General features: G+C 43.0%; 1 protein-coding gene across 1 annotated transcript in view; it reads left to right on the forward strand.

The window, feature by feature from the left end:
• Positions 1-27284, forward strand: part of LOC115125041 (plexin-A2-like) — a 522986-nt gene that overhangs the window by 360689 nt on the left and 135013 nt on the right. The window contains exon 13 of the mRNA XM_065020830.1: positions 21958-22109. Coding sequence (XP_064876902.1) covers positions 21958-22109 — 152 coding nt within the window. The remainder of the gene's footprint in view (positions 1-21957; positions 22110-27284) is intronic.

Genomic DNA, 27284 nt, shown 5'->3' on the forward strand with positions numbered 1-27284 from the left:
ATTCCTGTTAAAGAACATTACTCTGTCCCTCTCATCATTCTTGTTAAAGAACATTACTCCCTCCCTCTCGTCATTCGTGTTAAAAAAACATTACTCCCTCCCTCTCATCATTCCTGTTAAAGAACATTACTCCCTCCCTCTCATCATTCCTGTTAAAAGAACAATACTCCCTCCCTCTCGTCATTCCTGTTAAAGAACATTACTCCCTCCCTCTCATCATTCCTGTTAAAGAACATTACTCCCTCTCATCATTCCTGTTAAAGAACATTACACCCTCCCTCTCATCATTCCTGTTAAAGAACATTACTCCCTCCCTCTCGTCATTCCTGTTAAAGAACATTACTCCCTCCCTCTCATCATTCCTGTTATAGAACATTACTCCCTCCCTCTCATCATTCCTGTTAAAGAACATTACTCCCTCCCTCTCGTCATTCCTGTTAAAGAACATTACTCCCTCCCTCTCATCATTCCTGTTAAAGAACATTACACCCTCTCATCATTCCTGTTAAAGAACATTACTCCCTCCCTCTCGTCATTCCTGTTAAAGAACATTACTCCCTCTCATCATTCCTGTTAAAGACATTACACCCTCCCTCTCATCATTCCTGTTAAAGAACATTACTCCCTCCATCTTGTCATTCCTGTTAAAGAACATTACACCCTCCCTCTCATCATTCCTGTTAAAGAACATTACTCTGTCCCTCTCATCATTCCTGTTAAAGAACATTACTCCGTCCTTCTCATCATTCATGTTAAAAGAACATTACACTCTCCCTCTCGTCATTCCTGTTAATGAACATTACTCCCTCCCTCTCGTCATTCCTGTTAAAGAACATTACACCCTCCCTCTCATCATTCATGTTAAAGAACATTACACCCTCCCTCTCGTCATTCGTGTTAAAAGAACATTACACCCTCCCTCTCATCATTCCTGTTAAAGAACATTACTCCCTCCCTCTCGTCATTCCTGTTAAAGAACATTACTCCCTCCCTCTCATCATTCCTGTTCAAGAACATTACACCCTCTCATCATTCCTGTTAAAGAACATTACTCCCTCCCTCTCGTCATTCCTGTTAAAGAACATTACACCCTCCCTCTCATCATTCCTGTTAAAGAACATTACTCTCTCCCTCTCGTCATTCCTGTTAAAGAACATTACTCCGTCCCTCTCATCATTCCTGTTAAAAGAACATTACACTCTCCCTCTCGTCATTCCTGTTAATGAACATTACTCCCTTCCTCTCGTCATTCCTGTTAAAGAACATTACACCCTCCCTCTCATCATTCCTGTTAAAGAACATTACACCCTCCCTCTCGTCATTCGTGTTAAAAGAACATTACACCCTCCCTCTCATCATTCCTGTTAAAGAACATTACTCCCTCCCTCTCGTCATTCCTGTTAAAAAACATTACACCCTCCCTCTCATCATTCCTGTTAAAGAACATTACTCTGTCCCTCTCATCATTCCTGTTAAAGAACATTACTCCCTCCCTCTCGTCATTCGTGTTAAAAGAACATTACTCCCTCCCTCTCATCATTCCTGTTAAAGAACATTACTCCCTCCTCTCATCATTCCTGTTAAAGAACATTACTCCTCCCTCTCGTCATTCCTGTTAAAGAACATTACTCCCTCCCTCTCATCATTCCTATTAAAGAACATTACACCCTCCCTCTCATCATTCCTGTTAAAGAACATTACTCCCTCTCATCATTCCTGTTAAAGAACATTACACCCTCCCTCTCATCATTCCTGTTAAAGAACATTACTCCCTCCCTCTCGTCATTCCTGTTAAAGAACATTACTCCTCCTCTCATCATTCCTGTTAAAGAACATTACTCCCTCCCTCTCATCATTCCTGTTAAAGAACATTACTCCCTCTCATCATTCCTGTTAAATAACATTACTCCCTCCCTCTCGTCATTCCTGTTAAAGAACATTACACCCTCCCTCTCATCATTCCTGTTAAAGAACATTACTCCCTCCCTCTCATCATTCCTGTTAAAGAACATTACACCCTCTCATCATTCCTGTTAAAGAACATTACTCCCTCCCTCTCATCATTCCTGTTAAAGAACATTACTCTCTCCCTCTCGTCATTCCTGTTAAAGAACATTACTCCGTCCCTCTCATCATTCCTGTTAAAAGAACATTACACTCTCCCTCTCGTCATTCCTGTTAAATAACATTACACCCTCCCTCTCATCATTCCTGTTAAAGAACATTACTCCCTCCCTCTCATCATTCCTGTTAAAGAACATTACACCCTCTCTCTCGTCATTCCTGTTAAAGAACATTACAGCCTCCCTCTCATCATTCCTGTTAAAGAACATTACACCCTCCCTCTCGTCATTCCTGTTAAAGAACATTACACCCTCCCTCTCATCATTCCTGTTAAAGAACATTACACCCTCCCTCTCGTCATTCGTGTTAAAAGAACATTACACCCTCCCTCTCATCATTCCTGTTAAAGAACATTACTCCCTCCCTCTCGTCATTCCTGTTAAAGAACATTACACCCTCCCTCTCATCATTCCTGTTAAAGAACATTACTCTGTCCTCTCATCATTCCTGTTAAAGAACATTACTCCTCCCTCTCGTCATTCGTGTTAAAAGAACATTACTCCCTCCCTCTCATCATTCCTGTTAAAGAACATTACTCCCTCCCTCTCATCATTCCTGTTAAAAGAACATTACTCCCTCCCTCTCATCATTCCTGTTAAAGAACATTACTCCCTCCCTCTCGTCATTCCTGTTAAAGAACATTACTCCCTCCCTCTCATCATTCCTGTTAAAGAACATTACTCCCTCCCTCGCATCATTCCTGTTAAAGAACATTACTCCCTCTCATCATTCCTGTTAAAGAACATTACTCCCTCCCTCTCGTCATTCCTGTTAAAGAACATTACACCCTCCCTCTCGTCATTCCTGTTAAAGAACATTACTCCCTCCCTCTCATCATTCCTGTTAAAGAACATTACACCCTCTCATCATTCCTGTTAAAGAACATTACTCCCTCTCATCATTCCTGTTAAGAACATTACACCCTCCCTCTCATCATTCCTGTTAAAGAACATTACACCCTCCCTCTCGTCATTTGTGTTAAAAGAACATTACTCCCTCCCTCTCGTCATTCCTGTTAAAGAACATTACTCCCTCCCTCTCATCATTCCTGTTCAAGAACATTACACCCTCTCATCATTCCTGTTAAAGAACATTACTCCCTCCCTCTCGTCATTCCTGTTAAAGAACATTACACCCTCCCTCTCATCATTCCTGTTAAAGAACATTACTCTCTCCCTCTCGTCATTCCTGTTAAAGAACATTACTCCGTCCCTCTCATCATTCCTGTTAAAAGAACATTACACTCTCCCTCTCGTCATTCCTGTTAATGAACATTACTCCCTTCCTCTCGTCATTCCTGTTAAAGAACATTACACCCTCCCTCTCATCATTCATGTTAAAGAACATTACTCCCTCCCTCTCGTCATTCCTGTTAAAGAACATTACACCCTCCCTCTCATCATTCCTGTTAAAGAACATTACACCCTCCCTCTCGTCATTCGTGTTAAAAGAACATTACACCCTCCCTCTCATCATTCCTGTTAAAGAACATTACTCCCTCCCTCTCGTCATTCCTGTTAAAAAACATTACACCCTCCCTCTCATCATTCCTGTTAAAGAACATTACTCTGTCCCTCTCATCATTCCTGTTAAAGAACATTACTCCCTCCCTCTCGTCATTCGTGTTAAAAGAACATTACTCCCTCCCTCTCATCATTCCTGTTAAAGAACATTACTCCCTCCCTCTCATCATTCCTGTTAAAAGAACATTACTCCCTCCCTCTCGTCATTCCTGTTAAAGAACATTACTCCCTCCCTCTCATCATTCCTATTAAAGAACATTACACCCTCCCTCTCATCATTCCTGTTAAAGAACATTACTCCCTCTCATCATTCCTGTTAAAGAACATTACACCCTCCCTCTCATCATTCCTGTTAAAGAACATTACACCCTCCCTCTCATCATTCCTGTTAAAGAACATTACTCCCTCCCTCTCGTCATTCCTGTTAAAAAACATTACACCCTCCCTCTCATCATTCCTGTTAAAGAACATTACTCTGTCCCTCTCATCATTCCTGTTAAAGAACATTACTCCCTCCCTCTCGTCATTCGTGTTAAAAGAACATTACTCCCTCCCTCTCATCATTGCTGTTAAAGAACATTACTCCTCCCTCTCATCATTCCTGTTAAAGAACATTACTCCCTCCCTCTCGTCATTCCTGTTAAAGAACATTACTCCTCCCTCTCATCATTCCTATTAAAGAACATTACACCCTCCCTCTCATCATTCCTGTTAAAGAACATTACCCCCTCTCATCATTCCTGTTAAAGAACATTACACCCTCCTCTCATCATTCCTGTTAAAGAACATTACTCCTCCCTCTCGTCATTCCTGTTAAAGAACATTACTCCCTCCCTCTCATCATTCCTGTTAAATAACATTACTCCCTCCCTCTCGTCATTCCTGTTAAAGAACATTACACCCTCCCTCTCATCATTCCTGTTAAAGAACATTACTCCCTCCCTCTCATCATTCCTGTTAAAGAACATTACACCCTCTCATCATTCCTGTTAAAGAACATTACTCCCTCCCTCTCATCATTCCTGTTAAAGAACATTACTCTCTCCCTCTCGTCATTCCTGTTAAAGAACATTACTCCGTCCCTCTCATCATTCCTGTTAAAAGAACATTACACTCTCCCTCTCGTCATTCCTGTTAAAGAACATTACACCCTCCCTCTCATCATTCCTGTTAAAGAACATTACTCCCTCCCTCTCATCATTCCTGTTAAAGAACATTACACCCTCTCTCTCGTCATTCCTGTTAAAGAACATTACAGCCTCCCTCTCATCATTCCTGTTAAAGAACATTACACCCTCCCTCTCGTCATTCCTGTTAAAGAACATTACACCCTCCCTCTCATCATTCCTGTTAAAGAACATTACACCCTCCCTCTCGTCATTCGTGTTAAAAGAACATTACACCCTCCCTCTCATCATTCCTGTTAAAGAACATTACTCCCTCCCTCTCGTCATTCCTGTTAAAGAACATTACACCCTCCCTCTCATCATTCCTGTTAAAGAACATTACTCTGTCCCTCTCATCATTCCTGTTAAAGAACATTACTCCCTCCCTCTCGTCATTCGTGTTAAAAGAACATTACTCCCTCCCTCTCATCATTCCTGTTAAAGAACATTACTCCCTCCCTCTCATCATTCCTGTTAAAGAACATTACTCCCTCCCTCTCGTCATTCCTGTTAAAGAACATTACTCCCTCCTCTCATCATTCCTGTTAAAGAACATTACACCCTCCCTCTCATCATTCCTGTTAAAGAACATTACTCCCTCTCATCATTCCTGTTAAAGAACATTACACCCTCCCTCTCATCATTCCTGTTAAAGAACATTACTCCCTCCCTCTCGTCATTCCTGTTAAAGAACATTACTCCCTCCTCTCATCATTCCTGTTAAAGAACATTACTCCTCCCTCGCATCATTCCTGTTAAAGAACATTACTCCCTCTCATCATTCCTGTTAAAGAACATTACTCCCTCCCTCTCGTCATTCCTGTTAAAGAACATTACACCCTCCCTCTCGTCATTCCTGTTAAAGAACATTACTCCCTCCCTCTCATCATTCCTGTTAAAGAACATTACACCCTCTCATCATTCCTGTTAAAGAACATTACTCCCTCTCATCATTCCTGTTAAGAACATTACTCCCTCCCTCTCATCATTCCTGTTAAAGAACATTACTCCCTCTCATCATTCCTGTTAAAGAACATTACTCCCTCTCATCATTCCTGTTAAAGAACATTACACCCTCCCTCTCATCATTCCTGTTAAAGAACATTACTCCCTCCCTCTCGTCATTCCTGTTAAAGAACATTACTCCCTCCCTCTCATCATTCCTGTTAAAGAACATTACTCCCTCCCTCTCATCATTCCTGTTAAAGAACATTACTCCCTCCCTCTCGTCATTCCTGTTAAAGAACATTACTCCCTCCCTCTCATCATTCCTGTTAAAGAACATTACACCCTCTCATCATTCCTGTTAAAGAACATTACTCCCTCCCTCTCGTCATTCCTGTTAAAGAACATTACACCCTCCCTCTCATCATTCCTGTTAAAGAACATTACTCTCTCCCTCTCGTCATTCCTGTTAAAGAACATTACTCCGTCCCTCTCATCATTCATGTTAAAAGAACATTACACTCTCCCTCTCGTCATTCCTGTTAATGAACATTACTCCCTCCCTCTCGTCATTCCTGTTAAAGAACATTACACCCTCCCTCTCATCATTCATGTTAAAGAACATTACTCCCTCCCTCTCATCATTCCTGTTAAAGAACATTACACCCTCCCTCTCGTCATTCCTGTTAAAGAACATTACACCCTCCCTCTCATCATTCCTGTTAAAGAACATTACACCCTCCCTCTCGTCATTCCGTGTTAAAGAACATTACTCCCTCCCTCTCGTCATTCCTGTTAAAGAACATTACTCCCTCCCTCTCATCATTCCTGTTCAAGAACATTACACCCTCTCATCATTCCTGTTAAAGAACATTACTCCCTCCCTCTCATCATTCCTGTTAAAGAACATTACACCCTCCCTCTCATCATTCCTGTTAAAGAACATTATTCTCTCCTCTCGTCATTCCTTTTAAAGAACATTACTCCGTCCCTCTCATCATTCCTGTTAAAGAACATTACACTCTCCCTCTCGTCATTCCTGTTAATGAACATTACTCCCTCCCTCTCGTCATTCCTGTTAAAGAACATTACACCCTCCCTCTCATCATTCATGTTAAAGAACATTACTCCCTCCCTCTCGTCATTCCTGTTAAAGAACATTACACCCTCCCTCTCATCATTCCTGTTAAAGAACATTACACCCTCCCTCTCGTCATTCGTGTTAAAGAACATTACACCCTCCCTCTCATCATTCCTGTTAAAGAACATTACTCCCTCCCTCTCGTCATTCCTGTTAAAAAACATTACACCCTCCCTCTCATCATTCCTGTTAAATAACATTACTCTGTCCCTCTCATCATTCCTGTTAAAGAACATTACTCCCTCCCTCTCGTCATTCGTGTTAAAAGAACATTACTCCCTCCCTCTCATCATTCCTGTTAAAGAACATTACTCCCTCCCTCTCATCATTCCTGTTAAAAGAACATTACTCCCTCCCTCTCGTCATTCCTGTTAAAGAACATTACTCCCTCCCTCTCATCATTCCTATTAAAGAACATTACACCCTCCCTCTCATCATTCCTGTTAAAGAACATCACTCCCTCTCATCATTCCTGTTAAAGAACATTACACCCTCCCTCTCATCATTCCTGTTAAAGAACATTACTCCCTCCCTCTCGTCATTCCTGTTAAAGAACATTACTCCCTCCCTCTCATCATTCCTGTTAAAGAACATTACTCCCTCCCTCTCATCATTCCTGTTAAAGAACATTACTCCCTCTCATCATTCCTGTTAAAGAACATTACTCCCTCCCTCTCGTCATTCCTGTTAAAGAACATTACACCCTCCCTCTCATCATTCCTGTTAAAGAACATTACTCCCTCCCTCTCATCATTCCTGTTAAAGAACATTACACCCTCTCATCATTCCTGTTAAAGAACATTACTCCCTCCCTCTCATCATTCCTGTTAAAGAACATTACTCTCTCCCTCTCGTCATTCCTGTTAAAGAACATTACTCCCTCCCTCTCATCATTCCTGTTCAAGAACATTACACCCTCTCATCATTCCTGTTAAAGAACATTACTCCCTCCCTCTCATCATTCCTGTTAAAAGAACATTACACTCTCCCTCTCGTCATTCTTGTTAAAGAACATTACACCCTCCCTCTCATCATTCCTGTTAAAGAACATTACTCCCTCCCTCTCGTCATTCCTGTTAAAGAACATTACTCCCTCCCTCTCATCATTCCTGTTAAAGAACATTACTCCCTCTCATCATTCCTGTTAAAGAACATTACCCTCCCTCTCATCATTCCTGTTAAAGAACATTACACCCTCCCCTCGTCATTCCTGTTAAAGAACATTACACCCTCCCTCTCATCATTCCTGTTAAAGAACATTACACCCTCCCTCTCGTCATTCCTGTTAAAGAACATTACACCCTCCCTCTCATCATTCATGTTAAAGAACATTACTCCCTCCCTCTCATCATTCCTGTTAAAGAACATTACACCCTCCCTCTCGTCATTCCTGTTAAAGAACATTACACCCTCCCTCTCATCATTCCTGTTAAAGAACATTACACCCTCCCTCTCGTCATTCGTGTTAAAAGAACATTACTCCCTCCCTCTCGTCATTCCTGTTAAAGAACATTACTCCCTCCCTCTCATCATTCCTGTTCAAGAACATTACACCCTCTCATCATTCCTGTTAAAGAACATTACTCCCTCCCTCTCGTCATTCCTGTTAAAGAACATTACACCCTCCCTCTCATCATTCCTGTTAAAGAACAATATTCTCTCCCTCTCGTCATTCCTTTTAAAGAACATTACTCCGTCCCTCTCATCATTCCTGTTAAAAGAACATTACACTCTCCCTCTCGTCATTACTGTTAATGAACATTACTCCCTCCCTCTCGTCATTCCTGTTAAAGAACATTACACCCTCCCTCTCATCATTCATGTTAAAGAACATTACTCCCTCCCTCTCGTCATTCCTGTTAAAGAACATTACACCCTCCCTCTCATCATTCCTGTTAAAGAACATTACACCCTCCCTCTCGTCATTCGTGTTAAAAGAACATTACACCCTCCCTCTCATCATTCCTGTTAAAGAACATTACTCCCTCCCTCTCGTCATTCCTGTTAAAAAACATTACACCCTCCCTCTCATCATTCCTGTTAAAGAACATTACTCTGTCCCTCTCATCATTCCTGTTAAAGAACATTACTCCCTCCCTCTCATCATTCCTGTTAAAGAACATTACTCTCTCCCTCTCGTCATTCCTGTTAAAGAACATTACTCCCTCCCTCTCATCATTCCTGTTCAAGAACATTACACCCTCTCATCATTCCTGTTAAAGAACATTACTCCCTCCCTCTCATCATTCCTGTTAAAAGAACATTACACTCTCCCTCTCGTCATTCTTGTTAAAGAACATTACACCCTCCCTCTCATCATTCCTGTTAAAGAACATTACTCCCTCCCTCTCGTCATTCCTGTTAAAGAACATTACTCCCTCCCTCTCATCATTCCTGTTAAAGAACATTACTCCCTCTCATCATTCCTGTTAAAGAACATTACTCCCTCCCTCTCATCATTCCTGTTAAAGAACATTACACCCTCCCTCTCGTCATTCCTGTTAAAGAACATTACACCCTCCCTCTCATCATTCCTGTTAAAGAACATTACACCCTCCCTCTCGTCATTCCTGTTAAAGAACATTACACCCTCCCTCTCATCATTCATGTTAAAGAACATTACTCCCTCCCTCTCATCATTCCTGTTAAAGAACATTACACCCTCCCTCTCGTCATTCCTGTTAAAGAACATTACACCCTCCCTCTCATCATTCCTGTTAAAGAACATTACACCCTCCCTCTCGTCATTCGTGTTAAAAGAACATTACTCCCTCCCTCTCGTCATTCCTGTTAAAGAACATTACTCCCTCCCTCTCATCATTCCTGTTCAAGAACATTACACCCTCTCATCATTCCTGTTAAAGAACATTACTCCCTCCCTCTCGTCATTCCTGTTAAAGAACATTACACCCTCCCTCTCATCATTCCTGTTAAAGAACATTATTCTCTCCCTCTCGTCATTCCTTTTAAAGAACATTACTCCGTCCCTCTCATCATTCCTGTTAAAAGAACATTACACTCTCCCTCTCGTCATTCCTGTTAATGAACATTACTCCCTCCCTCTCGTCATTCCTGTTAAAGAACATTACACCCTCCCTCTCATCATTCATGTTAAAGAACATTACTCCCTCCCTCTCGTCATTCCTGTTAAAGAACATTACACCCTCCCTCTCATCATTCCTGTTAAAGAACATTACACCCTCCCTCTCGTCATTCGTGTTAAAAGAACATTACACCCTCCCTCTCATCATTCCTGTTAAAGAACATTACTCCCTCCCTCTCGTCATTCCTGTTAAAAAACATTACACCCTCCCTCTCATCATTCCTGTTAAAGAACATTACTCTGTCCCTCTCATCATTCCTGTTAAAGAACATTACTCCCTCCCTCTCGTCATTCGTGTTAAAAGAACATTACTCCCTCCCTCTCATCATTCCTGTTAAAGAACATTACTCCCTCCCTCTCATCATTCCTGTTAAAAGAACATTACTCCCTCCCTCTCGTCATTCCTGTTAAAGAACATTACTCCCTCCCTCTCATCATTCCTATTAAAGAACATTACACCCTCCCTCTCATCATTCCTGTTAAAGAACATTACTCCCTCTCATCATTCCTGTTAAAGAACATTACACCCTCCCTCTCATCATTCCTGTTAAAGAACATTACTCCCTCCCTCTCGTCATTCCTGTTAAAGAACATTACTCCCTCCCTCTCATCATTCCTGTTAAAGAACATTACTCCCTCCCTCTCATCATTCCTGTTAAAGAACATTACTCCCTCCCTCTCGTCATTCCTGTTAAAGAACATTACACCCTCCCTCTCATCATTCCTGTTAAAGAACATTACTCCCTCCCTCTCATCATTCCTGTTAAAGAACATTACACCCTCTCATCATTCCTGTTAAAGAACATTACTCCCTCCCTCTCATCATTCCTGTTAAAGAACATTACTCTCTCCCTCTCGTCATTCCTGTTAAAGAACATTACTCCGTCCCTCTCATCATTCCTGTTAAAAGAACATTACACTCTCCCTCTCGTCATTCCTGTTAAAGAACATTACACCCTCCCTCTCATCATTCCTGTTAAAGAACATTACTCCCTCCCTCTCATCATTCCTGTTAAAGAACATTACACCCTCTCTCTCGTCATTCCTGTTAAAGAACATTACAGCCTCCCTCTCATCATTCCTGTTAAAGAACATTACTCCCTCCCTCTCGTCATTCCTGTTAAAGAACATTACTCCCTCCCTCTCATCATTCCTGTTAAAGAACATTACTCCCTCCCTCTCATCATTCCTGTTAAAGAACATTACACCCTCCCTCTCATCATTCCTGTTAAAGAACATTACTCCCTCCCTCTCATCATTCCTGTTAAAGAACATTACTCCCTCCCTCTCGTCATTCCTGTTAAAGAACATTACTCCCTCCCTCTCGTCATTCCTGTTAAAGAACATTACACCCTCCCTCTCGTCATTCCTGTTAAAGAACATTACACCCTCCCTCTCATCATTCCTGTTAAAGAACATTACTCCCTCTCATCATTCCTGTTAAAGAACATTACACCCTCCCTCTCGTCATTCCTGTTAAAGAACATTACACCCTCCCTCTCATCATTCCTGTTAAAGAACATTACTCCCTCCCTCTCGTCATTCGTGTTAAAAGAACATTACTCCCTCCCTCTCATCATTCCTGTTAAAGAACATTACTCCCTCCCTCTCATCATTCCTGTTAAAAGAACATTACTCCCTCCCTCTCGTCATTCCTGTTAAAGAACATTACTCCCTCCCTCTCATCATTCCTGTTAAAGAACATTACACCCTCCCTCTCATCATTCCTGTTAAAGAACATTACTCCCTCTCATCATTCCTGTTAAAGAACATTACACCCTCCCTCTCATCATTCCTGTTAAAGAACATTACTCCCTCCCTCTCGTCATTCCTGTTAAAGAACATTACTCCCTCCCTCTCATCATTCCTGTTAAAGAACATTATTCCCTCCCTCTCATCATTCCTGTTAAAGAACATTACTCCCTCTCATCATTCCTGTTAAAGAACATTACTCCCTCCCTCTCGTCATTCCTGTTAAAGAACATTACACCCTCCCTCTCATCATTCCTGGTAAAGAACATTACTCCCTCCCTCTCATCATTCCTGTTAAAGAACATTACACCCTCTCATCATTCCTGTTAAAGAACATTACTCCCTCCCTCTCATCATTCCTGTTAAAGAACATTACTCTCTCCCTCTCGTCATTCCTGTTAAAGAACATTACTCCGTCCCTCTCATCATTCCTGTTAAAAGAACATTACACTCTCCCTCTCGTCATTCCTGTTAAAGAACATTACACCCTCCCTCTCATCATTCCTGTTAAAGAACATTACTCCCTCCCTCTCATCATTCCTGTTAAAGAACATTACACCCTCTCTCTCGTCATTCCTGTTAAAGAACATTACAGCCTCCCTCTCATCATTCCTGTTAAAGAACATTACTCCCTCCCTCTCGTCATTCCTGTTAAAGAACATTACTCCCTCCCTCTCATCATTCCTGTTAAAGAACATTACTCCTCCCTCTCATCATTCCTGTTAAAGAACATTACACCTCTCCTCTCATCATTCCTGTTAAAGAACATTACTCCCTCCCTCTCATCATTCCTGTTAAAGAACATTACTCCCTCCCTCTCGTCATTCCTGTTAAAGAACATTACTCCCTCCCTCTCGTCATTCCTGTTAAAGAACATTACACCCTCCCTCTCATCATTCCTGTTAAAGAACATTACACCCTCCCTCTCATCATTCCTGTTAAAGAACATTACTCCCTCTCATCATTCCTGTTAAAGAACATTACACCCTCCCTCTCGTCATTCCTGTTAAAGAACATTACACCCTCCCTCTCATCATTCCTGTTAAAGAACATTACTCCCTCCCTCTCGTCATTCGTGTTAAAAGAACATTACTCCCTCCCTCTCATCATTCCTGTTAAAGAACATTACTCCCTCCCTCTCATCATTCCTGTTAAAAGAACATTACTCCCTCCCTCTCGTCATTCCTGTTAAAGAACATTACTCCCTCCCTCTCATCATTCCTGTTAAAGAACATTACTCCCTCCCTCTCATCATTCCTGTTAAAGAACATTACTCCCTCCCTCTCGTCATTCCTGTTAAAGAACATTACTCCCTCCCTCTCATCATTCCTGTTAAAGAACATTACTCCCTCCCTCTCGTCATTCCTGTTAAAGAACATTACACCCTCCCTCTCGTCATTCCTGTTAAAGAACATTACTCCCTCCCTCTCATCATTCCTGTTAAAGAACATTACTCCCTCCCTCTCATCATTCCTGTTAAAGAACATTACTCCCTCTCGTCATTCCTGTTAAAGAACATTACACCCTTCCTCTCATCATTCCTGTTAAAGAACATTACACCCTTCCTCTCATCATTCCTGTTAAAGAACATTACATCCTCCCTCTCATCATTCCTGTTAAAGAACATTACACCCTTCCTCTCATCATTCCTGTTAAAGAACATTACACCCTTCCTCTCATCATTCCTGTTAAAGAACATTACTCCCTCCCTCTCATCATTCCTGTTAAAGAACATTACTCCCTCTCATCATTCCTGTTAAAGAACATTACTCCCTCTCATCATTCCTGTTAAAGAACATTACACCCTCCCTCTCATCATTCCTGTTAAAGAACATTACTCCCTCTCATCATTCCTGTTAAAGAACATTACACCCTCCCTCTCATCATTCCTGTTAAAGAACATTACTCCCTCTCATCATTCCTGTTAAAGAACATTACACCCTCCCTCTCATCATTCCTGTTAAAGAACATTACTCCCTCCCTCTCATCATTCCTGTTAAAGAACATTACTCCCTCCCTCTCGTCATTCCTGTTAAAGAACATTACACCCTCCCTCTCGTCATTCCTGTTAAAGAACATTACTCCCTCCCTCTCATCATTCCTGTTAAAGAACATTACTCCCTCCCTCTCATCATTCCTGTTAAAGAACATTACACCCTTCCTCTCATCATTCCTGTTAAAGAACATTACACCCTTCCTCTCATCATTCCTGTTAAAGAACATTACACCCTTCCTCTCATCATTCCTGTTAAAGAACATTACACCCTCCCTCTCATCATTCCTGTTAAAGAACATTACACCCTTCCTCTCATCATTCCTGTTAAAGAACATTACACCCTTCCTCTCATCATTCCTGTTAAAGAACATTACTCCCTCCCTCTCATCATTCCTGTTAAAGAACATTACTCCCTCCCTCTCATCATTCCTGTTAAAGAACATTACTCCCTCTCGTCATTCCTGTTAAAGAACATTACACCCTTCCTCTCATCATTCCTGTTAAAGAACATTACACCCTTCCTCTCATCATTCCTGTTAAAGAACATTACTCTGTCCCTCTCATCATTCCTGTTAAAGAACATTACTCCCTCCCTCTCGTCATTCGTGTTAAAAGAACATTACTCCCTCCCTCTCATCATTCCTGTTAAAGAACATTACTCCCTCCCTCTCATCATTCCTGTTAAAAGAACATTACTCCCTCCCTCTCGTCATTCCTGTTAAAGAACATTACTCCCTCCCTCTCATCATTCCTATTAAAGAACATTACACCCTCCCTCTCATCATTCCTGTTAAAGAACATTACTCCCTCTCATCATTCCTGTTAAAGAACATTACACCCTCCCTCTCATCATTCCTGTTAAAGAACATTACTCCCTCCCTCTCGTCATTCCTGTTAAAGAACATTACTCCCTCCCTCTCATCATTCCTGTTAAAGAACATTACTCCCTCCCTCTCATCATTCCTGTTAAAGAACATTACTCCCTCTCATCATTCCTGTTAAAGAACATTACTCCCTCCCTCTCGTCATTCCTGTTAAAGAACATTACACCCTCCCTCTCATCATTCCTGTTAAAGAACATTACTCCCTCCCTCTCATCATTCCTGTTAAAGAACATTACACCCTCTCATCATTCCTGTTAAAAGAACATTACTCCCTCCCTCTCGTCATTCCTGTTAAAGAACATTACTCCCTCCCTCTCATCATTCCTGTTAAAGAACATTACTCTCTCCCTCTCGTCATTCCTGTTAAAGAACATTACTCCGTCCCTCTCATCATTCCTGTTAAAAGAACATTACACTCTCCCTCTCATCATTCCTGTTAAAGAACATTACACCCTCCCTCTCATCATTCCTGTTAAAGAACATTACTCCCTCCCTCTCATCATTCCTGTTAAAGAACATTACACCCTCTCTCTCGTCATTCCTGTTAAAGAACATTACAGCCTCCCTCTCATCATTCCTGTTAAAGAACATTACTCCCTCCCTCTCGTCATTCCTGTTAAAGAACATTACGCCCTCCCTCTCATCATTCCTGTTAAAGAACATTACACCCTCCCTCTCATCATTCCTGTTAAAGAACATTACACCCTCCCTCTCATCATTCCTGTTAAAGAACATTACTCCCTCCCTCTCATCATTCCTGTTAAAGAACATTACTCCCTCCCTCTCGTCATTCTTGTTAAAGAACATTACTCCCTCCCTCTCGTCATTCCTGTTAAAGAACATTACACCCTCCCTCTCGTCATTCCTGTTAAAGAACATTACACCCTCCCTCTCATCATTCCTGTTAAAGAACATTACTCCCTCTCATCATTCCTGTTAAAGAACATTACACCCTCCCTCTCGTCATTCCTGTTAAAGAACATTACACCCTCCCTCTCATCATTCCTGTTAAAGAACATTACTCCCTCCCTCTCGTCATTCGTGTTAAAAGAACATTACTCCCTCCCTCTCATCATTCCTGTTAAAGAACATTACTCCCTCCCTCTCATCATTCCTGTTAAAAGAACATTACTCCCTCCCTCTCGTCATTCCTGTTAAAGAACATTACTCCCTCCCTCTCATCATTCCTGTTAAAGAACATTACACCCTCCCTCTCATCATTCCTGTTAAAGAACATTACTCCCTCTCATCATTCCTGTTAAAGAACATTACACCCTCCCTCTCATCATTCCTGTTAAAGAACATTACTCCCTCCCTCTCGTCATTCCTGTTAAAGAACATTACTCCCTCCCTCTCATCATTCCTGTTAAAGAACATTACTCCCTCCCTCTCATCATTCCTGTTAAAGAACATTACTCCCTCTCATCATTCCTGTTAAAGAACATTACTCCCTCCCTCTCGTCATTCCTGTTAAAGAACATTACACCCTCCCTCTCATCATTCCTGTTAAAGAACATTACTCCCTCCCTCTCATCATTCCTGTTAAAGAACATTACACCCTCTCATCATTCCTGTTAAAGAACATTACTCCCTCCCTCTCATCATTCCTGTTAAAGAACATTACTCTCTCGCTCTCGTCATTCCTGTTAAAGAACATTACTCCGTCCCTCTCATCATTCCTGTTAAAAGAACATTACACTCTCCCTCTCGTCATTCCTGTTAAAGAACATTACACCCTCCCTCTCATCATTCCTGTTAAAGAACATTACTCCCTCCCTCTCATCATTCCTGTTAAAGAACATTACACCCTCCCTCTCGTCATTCCTGTTAAAGAACATTACACCCTCCCTCTCGTCATTCCTGTTAAAGAACATTACAGCCTCCCTCTCATCATTCCTGTTAAAGAACATTACTCCCTCCCTCTCGTCATTCTGTTAAAGAACATTACTCCCTCCCTCTCATCATTCCTGTTAAAGAACATTACTCCCTCCCTCTCATCATTCCTGTTAAAGAACATTACACCCTCCCTCTCATCATTCCTGTTAAAGAACATTACTCCCTCCCTCTCATCATTCCTGTTAAAGAACATTACTCCCTCCCTCTCGTCATTCCTGTTAAAGAACATTACTCCCTCCCTCTCGTCATTCCTGTTAAAGAACATTACACCCTCCCTCTCGTCATTCCTGTTAAAGAACATTACACCCTCCCTCTCATCATTCCTGTTAAAGAACATTACTCCCTCCCTCTCATCATTCCTGTTAAAGAACATTACTCCCTCTCGTCATTCCTGTTAAAGAACATTACACCCTTCCTCTCATCATTCCTGTTAAAGAATATTACACCCTTCCTCTCATCATTCCTGTTAAAGAACATTACACCCTTCCTCTCATCATTCCTGTTAAAGAACATTACACCCTTCCTCTCATCATTCCTGTTCTCCTCCCATTATTTCTCCTCTCTTTTCCTTTTTATATGCTAAAACTATTTTCCGTCTGTGCTGTATCTCTCGGCAGTGTCTGTATCTCTCGGGCAGGCTACAATACTTTTAAGAGTCTATGAAGTATTTAGTGTGTAGTTTGTTCGTGGAGAAACAAGTGATAAGTGGGTTTTATCGAGTCCGTTAAACACTAGTCACAATGAAATACGACATGCCTGAACTACCTGCAAAGACTACCAGCAAAGACCCAAAGACAGCTCTCATGTCTGGTGCAAGCTGTGTCGTTTAAAACACTGGTGGTGGATCTATCACAGCTATTCAGATGCTACACACGCTCATAGTCATACCTTATAGTAGCTTCAGAGATAACAGATCTAACACACTTTCACTTTGTATTTTTTACCTCAGGCTGCTTAGTTTGAATGTAATCAGAAACCGCTTTTATCTGAGATATGGGAAGCCTAAAACACAGCGAGAGAAAGTACTAGTGAAGCCTACATTAAGGCCTGTTCACATGAGAGTACAGAGTGCTGTCTGCCATTATAAGATGATACAGATGACACAACTCAAAGCCTCCCTCTCTCTCTCTCCCTCCCTCTCCCTCTCTCTCTCTCCCTCTCTCTCCCTCTCTCTCCCTCCCTCTCTCTCCCTCTCCCTCTCTCTCCCTCTCTCCCCCTCTCCCTCTCCCTCTCCCTCTCTCTCTCTCTCTCTCTCTCTCTCTCTCTCTCTCTCTCTCGAATGTAGATTGTCATTGAGCTTCAGACGTTGTGTTCTAACTCCCCTTAAAGCTAGCACGGATTGCTTTTCTACATTCTCTATTGAGTTTGGCCTAGACTAGATGAGCACCATTTTTCCCACCATGACTTCAGCTGAATATAAAAACACAGCACTTAGCAATGCCAGGTTGTTCTTATAGGCCACTCCTCCCTTTCTCTGTAATATATGCCATTTAGCAGACAATTTTATCCAAAGGAACTTATAGTCATGCTCGCATACGATTTATGTACAGGTGGTCCCAGGAATTTAACCCACTAGCCTGGCATTACAAGCGCCATGTTCTACCAACTGAGCAACAGAGGACCACCCTACTCTACTGACTGGGGAATATCTACTGAAGAGACTTCCTGTTTCTCTGAGGTTCTTTTAATGGATTAGAATAGAAATTCCTCTCGTCTTCTCATTGTAGGTCAATCTCACAGCCTCGACACTTTCTCCTTTCTCCTTCTTCTCTACCACACTTCTCCATTGTCGTGTCTTTACTATCATTAAATTGAAGACTTATAGTTTTTATCAAAGATTCTCTGTAATTAGTATTACGCGATCAACTGATTAATCATGTAACTGTAATTAACTAGGAAGGCGGGGCACCAAGGAAAAATATTCAGATTTCAAAGTTATCATTTCCTAAAATAACTTTTCAGATATTTTATCTGATCAATTAGTTTTCAAATTAATTAATTATTTACTTTACCTCACGTTAGTCTCATTCCAGACGTCGTAAATTGTTGGTTATCTGCACAAACCCAGTCTTCACTATGAGTCATCCATACATCAATTGTCTTAAATAATTAATGTATTACTAACTAAGTAATTCACAGAAATGCATAAACAAACAGTAAATATGGTTACAAGAAATGATAGGAGAATGTGCCCTAGTGGGCTAAACCGGCATGGCGGCTTGTTAGACAAAAGAGAAAGTGGGGGTCGGCTAAGAAGTCACTACAGAGTGATAATTATAACAATTGAAATGATAATGCTTTGCACATGAACGCTCACTCATTCGGGAACAATTGCAATCAATATATATATTTACGCTCAGTGTGTCGTCTTGATCGCTGGTGAAAAGTTTGTTTCTGTTGGGGAGTTTCGTTCTCTCTCTCTCTCTCTCAGTTAGAGGGGATAGTTCAGAGTGACATTCATTCATTTGTTGTTCTTCGCATTCAATGATACCGAATTTCTCAATGTTGGGTTTTATTCGGAATTGCAGAAAAGGGGCTGTCCCAGGATGCCCGACCCTAACTGGGCTCATGGACGGTCCTCTGATTTAGTTAAACTCAAAAGAAAATTGTATTTTCCTTAATTAAACAGTCCAAAATCATATTACACAATTTTACAAACAGTATCATACTCACTCATTCATCTTATACAACAATTAGATGTCAAACTCATATCTGAGGCTATTATATAAACAGCGTTATGGTAATGTGGCCACACCGTCTCCCATGAGCTTCCCCAAGTTGTGACAAATGGACCAGTTCGTAGCTGGATTCTTCACCGATCTTTTATACTTTCTCCGGAACATGAAATTTGTTCGTACCTCAAGTTCTGTGAGGTGGAAGAAATTCCTTTGTTCCCTATGAAAATTGACTCTGCCTCTTATACTGTGTGGCCATGTGGCAGGGTCTTCTCCTCAGGAATTTACGACCTCTCTCTGACCACAGCAGCCTAGTTGAAGGAGGCAGGGGGAAGCAGGGAGAGGGGGATGGGGCTTGCTATACCCAAAGAGGGCAACGTCATGACACCATCTCATCCCTTCATCTAGTCATCTCACCACACTTCTGTACTTCTCCTTTCTCATCCTTCTCAATCCCAATCCAGTGGCATGTGTTAGGAAGTGAACATTTGCCCCCCACCAGCCCACCCTTTACATCCCAGGACCTGTGTCTGAGGGACAGGAAGTGAACATTTGCCCCCCACCAGCCCACCCTTTACATCCCTGGACCTGTGTCTGAGGGACAGGAAGTGGGCATGTGTGAGCTGGTTCTGCCTGGCCGGCCGGCTGTTTTCTAGGAGTTACCGTCCATTGACACAGTGTGACAAAACCGTGTGGGCAGTGGAGCTCCTCTTAAAAGGATTACACAGGGAGCGTGGAGCTGGGGAGGCAGGGACGAGAGGGGACGCTGGGCGACAGGGGGTGTGTGCATGCCCAATGAACCATCCTCTCCTCCTCCTCTTTCCTGGTTGGGGCTGGGGGAGTAGAGAGTCAGTGTTTAGCGTAAAGACAAACAGGCAGGCTGGCGAGTGGCTGGCACCTGGAGTGGAGCAGTTTGTCACCTAGCCTGAAAGGAAACGAGAGAGCCGAGAGGAGGATGTAGCATGAATTCTCCCTCACTCACTCACTCACTCACTCACTCACTCACTCACTCACTCACTCACTCACTCACTCACTCACTCACACACACACACACACACACACACACACACACACACACACACACACACACACACACACACACACACACACACACACACACACACGCCATGGTCGCCACGGCTTTGAAGAATAGTGCCACACAAAGTGATATTTATACTAATCTGATGAATCAAGCCTCTTTCTGTCAATGGAAGCTCAGTGATATGGGTAACATGCATGGATTACATTTCTTAAAGTTATATCCCATGTCCCGCCTGTCATTGGAAGAGTTGTATTATAGCCCCTGGCTAGGAGAGTGTCACACCCTTTCAGTAGAGATACTGTATGCATCATCATCATCATCATCATCATCATTGTCATTTAGCTGCCACACCTACCAGAGGGGCACACGAAATCTTATTCTATTCACCCCTCTTCTTCGTCCTCTCTTTCTACCTGTCTCTGTCTCTCTCTGTCCTTCCCTGTCTCTCCCCCTCTCTCTCTCTCTGAGGCATTCAATTCCCTCCATTTGTTATGTAACTATCCCTATGTCGTTCCGGATTGCTGCAGCCATGGTCTGACATGGATATATTTAGCCAGGCCTCTTCTCTCCACTCTGTCCTCCCGTACCCAGCATACCCAAGCAGCAATAAAACAGGAATATATTCAGACCCTCAGGCAGTGCAGTGACACACTTACTTTACATCCAGAACAATTACTGTAATGTCCACTAAATCTAGATTACAATGCACGTCCCACTGGGTTAGCGCAACGCACTAGTGAGCACACAGTTTCAGAGGGGGGTAGAGAGAGAGCAGGCACCGCTTTTAAAATGCTGGGTGCTCGTGTTGTTTTTACTTCAGCATGCGTGCCCACTAATGGCATATTGATTGTGTATGTAGAGGCTGTGAGCTCACAAGGAGATGGTAGTGTATGTCCCCTCTTCCTGCTCCTCTCTTCTCGTCTCTCTCCTTTTCTCTCCTCCTTCTCTCCTCCTTCTCTCCTCCTCCTCACACACACTGGACAGCAGCCAGCTCCTCACCTCAGATGGGCTGTGCAGCACAGAAGGCAGCATGCCACCTAGCGCCAAGGTCACGCTGGGCGGCCATATTGTATTTTATTACAAGGTGGGCTGCACTGAGCACTAATAAGGCATCTTGTTAGATTTATCACTCATGGCAACAGCAGCAGCAGATCAGGGGACGAGGCAGGTATCCAGAATGTTAATGCACTGTCCAAGTTTTTATGTTTGGCCAAGTTCTTTTCTGTGCTTTAATTAATGCATAACTCATGCTCAGTGTACTGGTGTAAAGTAGATTAGAAGACGGTGCTGGTAGTTACGGTCTATCTGGGAGGCTTGTGTTTTTGTGTGTATGTGAAGTGGACTATGACATTGTCTTTCCAGGAATAATGATGTAGGTTCAATTAGTACCCTCTGTTCAGTGTGCTCTGGTCTGATGACATCGTACCTGTTTTATGGAATGTATGGTTGGGGTGGGAAGGTTGAAAATGCTTTGAATTTCTGTTCAGACTCCCTCTGACCTGCTACATGCAGTGTGGAGGGTCTCTCCTAATCCATTTGGTGAGATGGAAAGCCTAGAGATATACAATAACATATTATGTTCGTCATCTTCAAAACCATCGATTGTCAGAGAATACCATATTACTATAGAATGGCATAGTGTTCTATTGAATCATATGAATGAAAGCATGAAGACACTGTTTCCCCATCTCTGACCTCTCTCCCCTGCAGGTGACCCCAGTAGCAGGCCCTCCAGAGGGGGGTACCAGGGTGACCATCCATGGCGTGAACCTGGGCCTGGCGTTTAGTGAGATGGTGGACAACGTGAAGGTGGCTGGGGTCAAGTGTTCCCCTGTGGAGGAAGGCTACATTATCGCTGAGCAGTAAGTCAACACACACACACACACACACACACACACACACATTAACCTAGCCTTAACTCTAACCTTGGACGTTCCCACAATGTGTATTCTCAAAACTGTAGACATTCCAAGCCAATGAATCTATTAAAGTGTTGAGGGCTAAGTGAATGGAAAATGTTTACACAGAACAGTAATGGAATAATGACAGACAAGGCCTTGAAATAGAGTGACCTAAAAAGGGGAAATCGTTTATTATCTTCACAACAAATGATCTCAGTTGAAGACATTCTTTACCATGTTAAGACTAAACAGCCATACAGCCACTAAGTCTGCAGCTTTCTGACCAGTGAGAGACAATTAACATCACATAGGCCTAACTATATTCACTCTCAAGCCCTTGTGGCTGTATGCATGAGACAGGACTTTCTAATGCAAGCTGGCAGCTCAGACACACACACACACACACACACACACACACACACACACACACACACACACACACACACACACACACACACACACACACACACACACACCAGAGAGACAACTCTTAATTCTGACTGGAGCTGGGCCAGCAGTCTGCCTGTTGTTTTCCTGTACAGGAAGTTATCCCACGCCTCACGCACACACACACACACACACACACATAGACACACACACACACACGCACACACACACATAGACACACACACACACACACACACACACACACATAGACACACACACGCACACACACACATAGACACACACACACACACACACACACATAGACACACACGCACACACACACATAGACACACACACACACACACACACACACACACACACACACACACACACACGCACACACGCACACACACACATAGACACACACACACTGTCAGTCCCAGAACATCTGTATGTGTTTACCTTTGTTTACTTGTTATGATTGTCTGGTACAGCAGAGAGCACATTAACCCTGGTTCATAATTGGCTTCCTGCTTCCTGCTGCCTCCCACAAATAGACTAGGTACAAGTCAGTACGAGTCAGGAGAGCAGTGCATTGTGGATACACTCCCCTCATCTAGACAGGTGTATATAGACCTTTCAGATTTGGACTCAAATTGAGCCCTCCCTGTCATTGCAGTTCTCTAACAGGTGTATATATACTGTACACCTCTCAGCCTCCCTGTCTCTATCTTCACCTAGACAGGTGTATATATACTGTACACCTCTCAGCCTCCCTGTCTCTATCTTCACCTAGACAGGTGTATATATACTGTACACCTCTCAGCCTCCGTGTCTCTATCTTCACCTAGACGGGTGTATATATACTGTACACCTCTCAGCCTCCGTGTCTCTATCTTCACCTAGACAGGTGTATATATACTGTACACCTCTCAGCCTCCCTGTCTCTATCTTCACCTAGACAGGTGTATATATACTGTACACCTCTCAGCCTCCCTGTAAGCACACAGCAGGACTTTCTGGCCCTGAGTACAGTAGAGTTGAGTGGTTTATGGATGCCCTCACCTTGACCCAACCCTCACCTTGACCCTAACCATTCCTCTCACCTTGACCCAACCCATGTGTAACCCTCACCTTTACCCTAACCATAACCCTCACCTTAACCCAACCCTCACCTTGACCCAACACTCACCTTGACCCTAACCATACCCCTCACCTTGACCCAACCCTCACCTTTACCCTAACCATAACCCTCACCTTAACCCAACACTCACCTTGATCCAAACCCTCAACTTGACCCTAACCCTAACCCTAACCCTCACCTTGACCCAAACCCTCACCTTGACCCTAACCCCTCACCTTGACCCAACCCTCACTTTTACCCTCACCATAACCCTCACATTGACCCTAACCCCTCACCTTTACCCAACCCTCGCTTTTACCCTAACCATAACCCTCACCTTTACCCTAACCATAACCCTCACCTTGACCCAACCCTCACTTTTACCCTAACCATAACCCTCACCTTGACCCAAACCTCCACCTCCACCTTGACCCAAACCATAACCCCCACCTTGACCCAAACCCTCACCTTTACCCTAACCATAACCCTCACCTTTATCCTAACCATAACCCTCACCTTGACCCTAACCCTCACCTTGACCCAAACCATAACCCTCACCTTTATCCTAACCATAACCCTCACCTTGACCCTAACCATAACCCCCGCCTTGACCCAAACCCTCACCTTGACCCAAACCCTCACCTTGACCCTAACCCTCACCTTGACCCAAACCCTCAACTTGACCCAAACCCTCACCATGTCCCAAACCCTCTCCTTGACCCAAACTCTCAGACTTTTGACTGAATTGGAACCCTCTCTGTCAGTACAGTATGCCCCTCACATGTAGAGTAGAGTAGAGTAGAGTAGAGTAGAGTAGAGTAGAGTAGAGTAGAGTAGAGTAGAGCAGAGCAGAGCAGAGTAGAGTAGAGTAGAGTAGAGCAGAGTAGAGTAGAGTAGAGCAGAGCAGAGCAGAGTAGAGTAGAGCAGAGCAGAGTAGAGTAGAGTAGAGTAGAGCAGAACAGAGCAGGGGTTCTTTAAAAGAATTCAGCCTGGGAAAATATGCAATTATACATAAATATCGGTACATTTCATTGCCCTTGTACCTAAAACAAATGCAATATAGGCAAAACAAATAGCAATTAAATGAATTACCCATATAAATAGCTATTCATGTTTATTTTACCCCATTAAAAACACTCTTACATATCTGTCCAGTTTAGAACTGTTGCTGTTAAAATACAATAAATCATTGTTATTCTGAACTGGAATAAACTGATTGATCACATCACACAGATGTAGACCAGAACACACACACACACACACACACACACACACACACACACACACACACACAGACACACACACACACAGACACACAGACACACACAGTCCTAATGAGAGGTGTGTGGCTGGTTAAGGTTTTCAACAAGCATGTCTAATCTGGGATCAGTTTTTGACAGTGCAACACTGAGGTGATGCTCAGCATTGACACTGTTTCTGTACTTGAGAACCCTGACTTGCATAGGTATGTGGTGCCAAAGTGGATCTGAACATCTACTGCTTTCTCAGTCAGGCAGGAGACCGCTTCCTGCTGAAGATGAGCAACCCAGAACTGTGTTAGTCTCAAAAAACATCTTGCTTCAATCAGTTTATTCCAGTTCAGAATAAAAAGTAGTATCTAGTTTAACAATTTCTACAGTAAAATGTACAGCAGGCCTCATTTTCCATCTGTACAGTTACCGGGGATTGCATCAGTAGCTAGCTAGGTTGCTTTGGCTAATGCTAGCTATTAGCTGCATACAAGGCCTGGGGATTGATGGAAAGAGAAACTCACATCTACTACTATGAGAGATAGTACTCCCTTATTTCTGCTTATCATCACCTGTTATAAAATGACAATGCCTTGTTAGCTGACTTAGTTTTCCACTGTCAAAGAACTGTTTCCTGAAGCATTCTGCCCTGTTCTGAAAGAACTCCCTGGGTTTAGCATCATGCTGTGGATGTTTGGTCAGGACCTGTCATTTTAATTTGTTCGTTTTGAGAGACACATTACTAAGCACTTCCATGCACAAAACACATTGTGGGCGCTCCTCGTTATTTCTCAAAGTTTGTATTAAACCAGGAGAGAGAATCTCATCGCTGTATTTGCGTTTCATGACGATTGAGCTCAGTCAGAACTTGTGGAGAAGTGATGGCGGGTGGGAATGACAAGTCAGTGGATGACAGAGCATCATCTGCTGCTGAACAACAACGCTGTGGGTCGCGGAGTGATCTTCAAGGAAACTGAAAACAGAAAAAAAGATCAGGCAAACAGCGAAGCACACGGCCTCTCCCTCTACCACTCCCTCTACCACTCCCTTTACCACTCCCTTTACCACTCCCTCTACCACTTCCTTTAACACTCCCTCTACCACTCCCTCTACCACTCCCTTTAACACTCCCTCTACCACTCCCTTTAACACTCCCTCTACCACTCCCTCTACCACTCCCTTTACCACTCCCTCTACCACTCCCTTTACCACTCCCTCTACCACTCCCTTTAACACTCCCTCTACCACTCCCTCTACCACTCCCTTTACCACTCCCTCTACCACTCCCTCTACCACTCTCTCTACCACTCCCTCTACCACTCCCTCTACCACTCCCTTTACCACTCCCTCTACCACTCCCTCTACCAATCCCTCTACCACTCCCTTTAACACTCCCTCTACCACTCCCTTTACCACTCCCTCTACCACTCCCTTTACCACTCCCTCTACCACTCCCTCTACCACTCCCTTTACCACTCCCTTTAACACTCCCTCTACCAATCCCTCTAACACTCCCTTTAACACTCCCTCTACCACTCCCTCTACCACTCCCTCTACCACTCCCTCTACCACTCCCTCTACCAATCCCTCTACCACTCCCTTTAACACTCCCTCTACCACTCCCTCTACCACTCCCTCTACCACTCCCTCTACCAATCCCTCTACCACTCCCTTTAACACTCCCTCTACCACTCCCTCTACCACTCCCTCTACCACTCCCTCTACCACTCCCTCTCGCACAGCTGCCAAATTGAGCAGAGACCGCTGCTAAGCAGAGAGCGCACTGAACCAAGAGCGCACATGCGCTTGGCCAAATCAATTCCACTAATTAATGAAACAATTATACATTTACTCTGACACGTTGCGACCCACCATTAACAGGTCTGTGGGTCGCGACCTATAATTTAAGAATGGCTGGACTTGAATATAGAGGAGGCTGCAGAGCAGAGTCATAAAAATACCTGTGTTGCAGAAGAAACATATAGACTGACAAGCACTCAGACTCTACTCTCTCCTCCATATGAATGGGAGAACAATTACACAATAGTTTTGTGTTGGCAGTACAGACCCTGAAACAGAGGTAGCCTGGCACACAACAGAGTAGAGTAGAGCAGAACAGAGTAGAGTGAAGTCCTTTACCTTAATTTCTCCGCTGGCCTACTTCTTTTGCAAGCCCTCTGAACACCACTGAGCACTACACCTTTGTACCTCAACACTCAGCTCCCAGTTCCGAGGCAAATCAGAAAACTTGCAAATTAAGCACAAGACAAATAATGAATTAAACAAAGGTTGTACTTTGATGTGCATACTTTATACTGTAAATGTCTAGGAGGCAAAAATGTTGGCTGTTGTTATGTGGGTAGAGGCACATTTTTT

The sequence above is a fragment of the Oncorhynchus nerka genome, linkage group LG7 (genome assembly GCF_034236695.1).
Source record: "Oncorhynchus nerka isolate Pitt River linkage group LG7, Oner_Uvic_2.0, whole genome shotgun sequence".
NCBI classification, from domain to species: Eukaryota; Metazoa; Chordata; class Actinopteri; order Salmoniformes; family Salmonidae; genus Oncorhynchus; species Oncorhynchus nerka.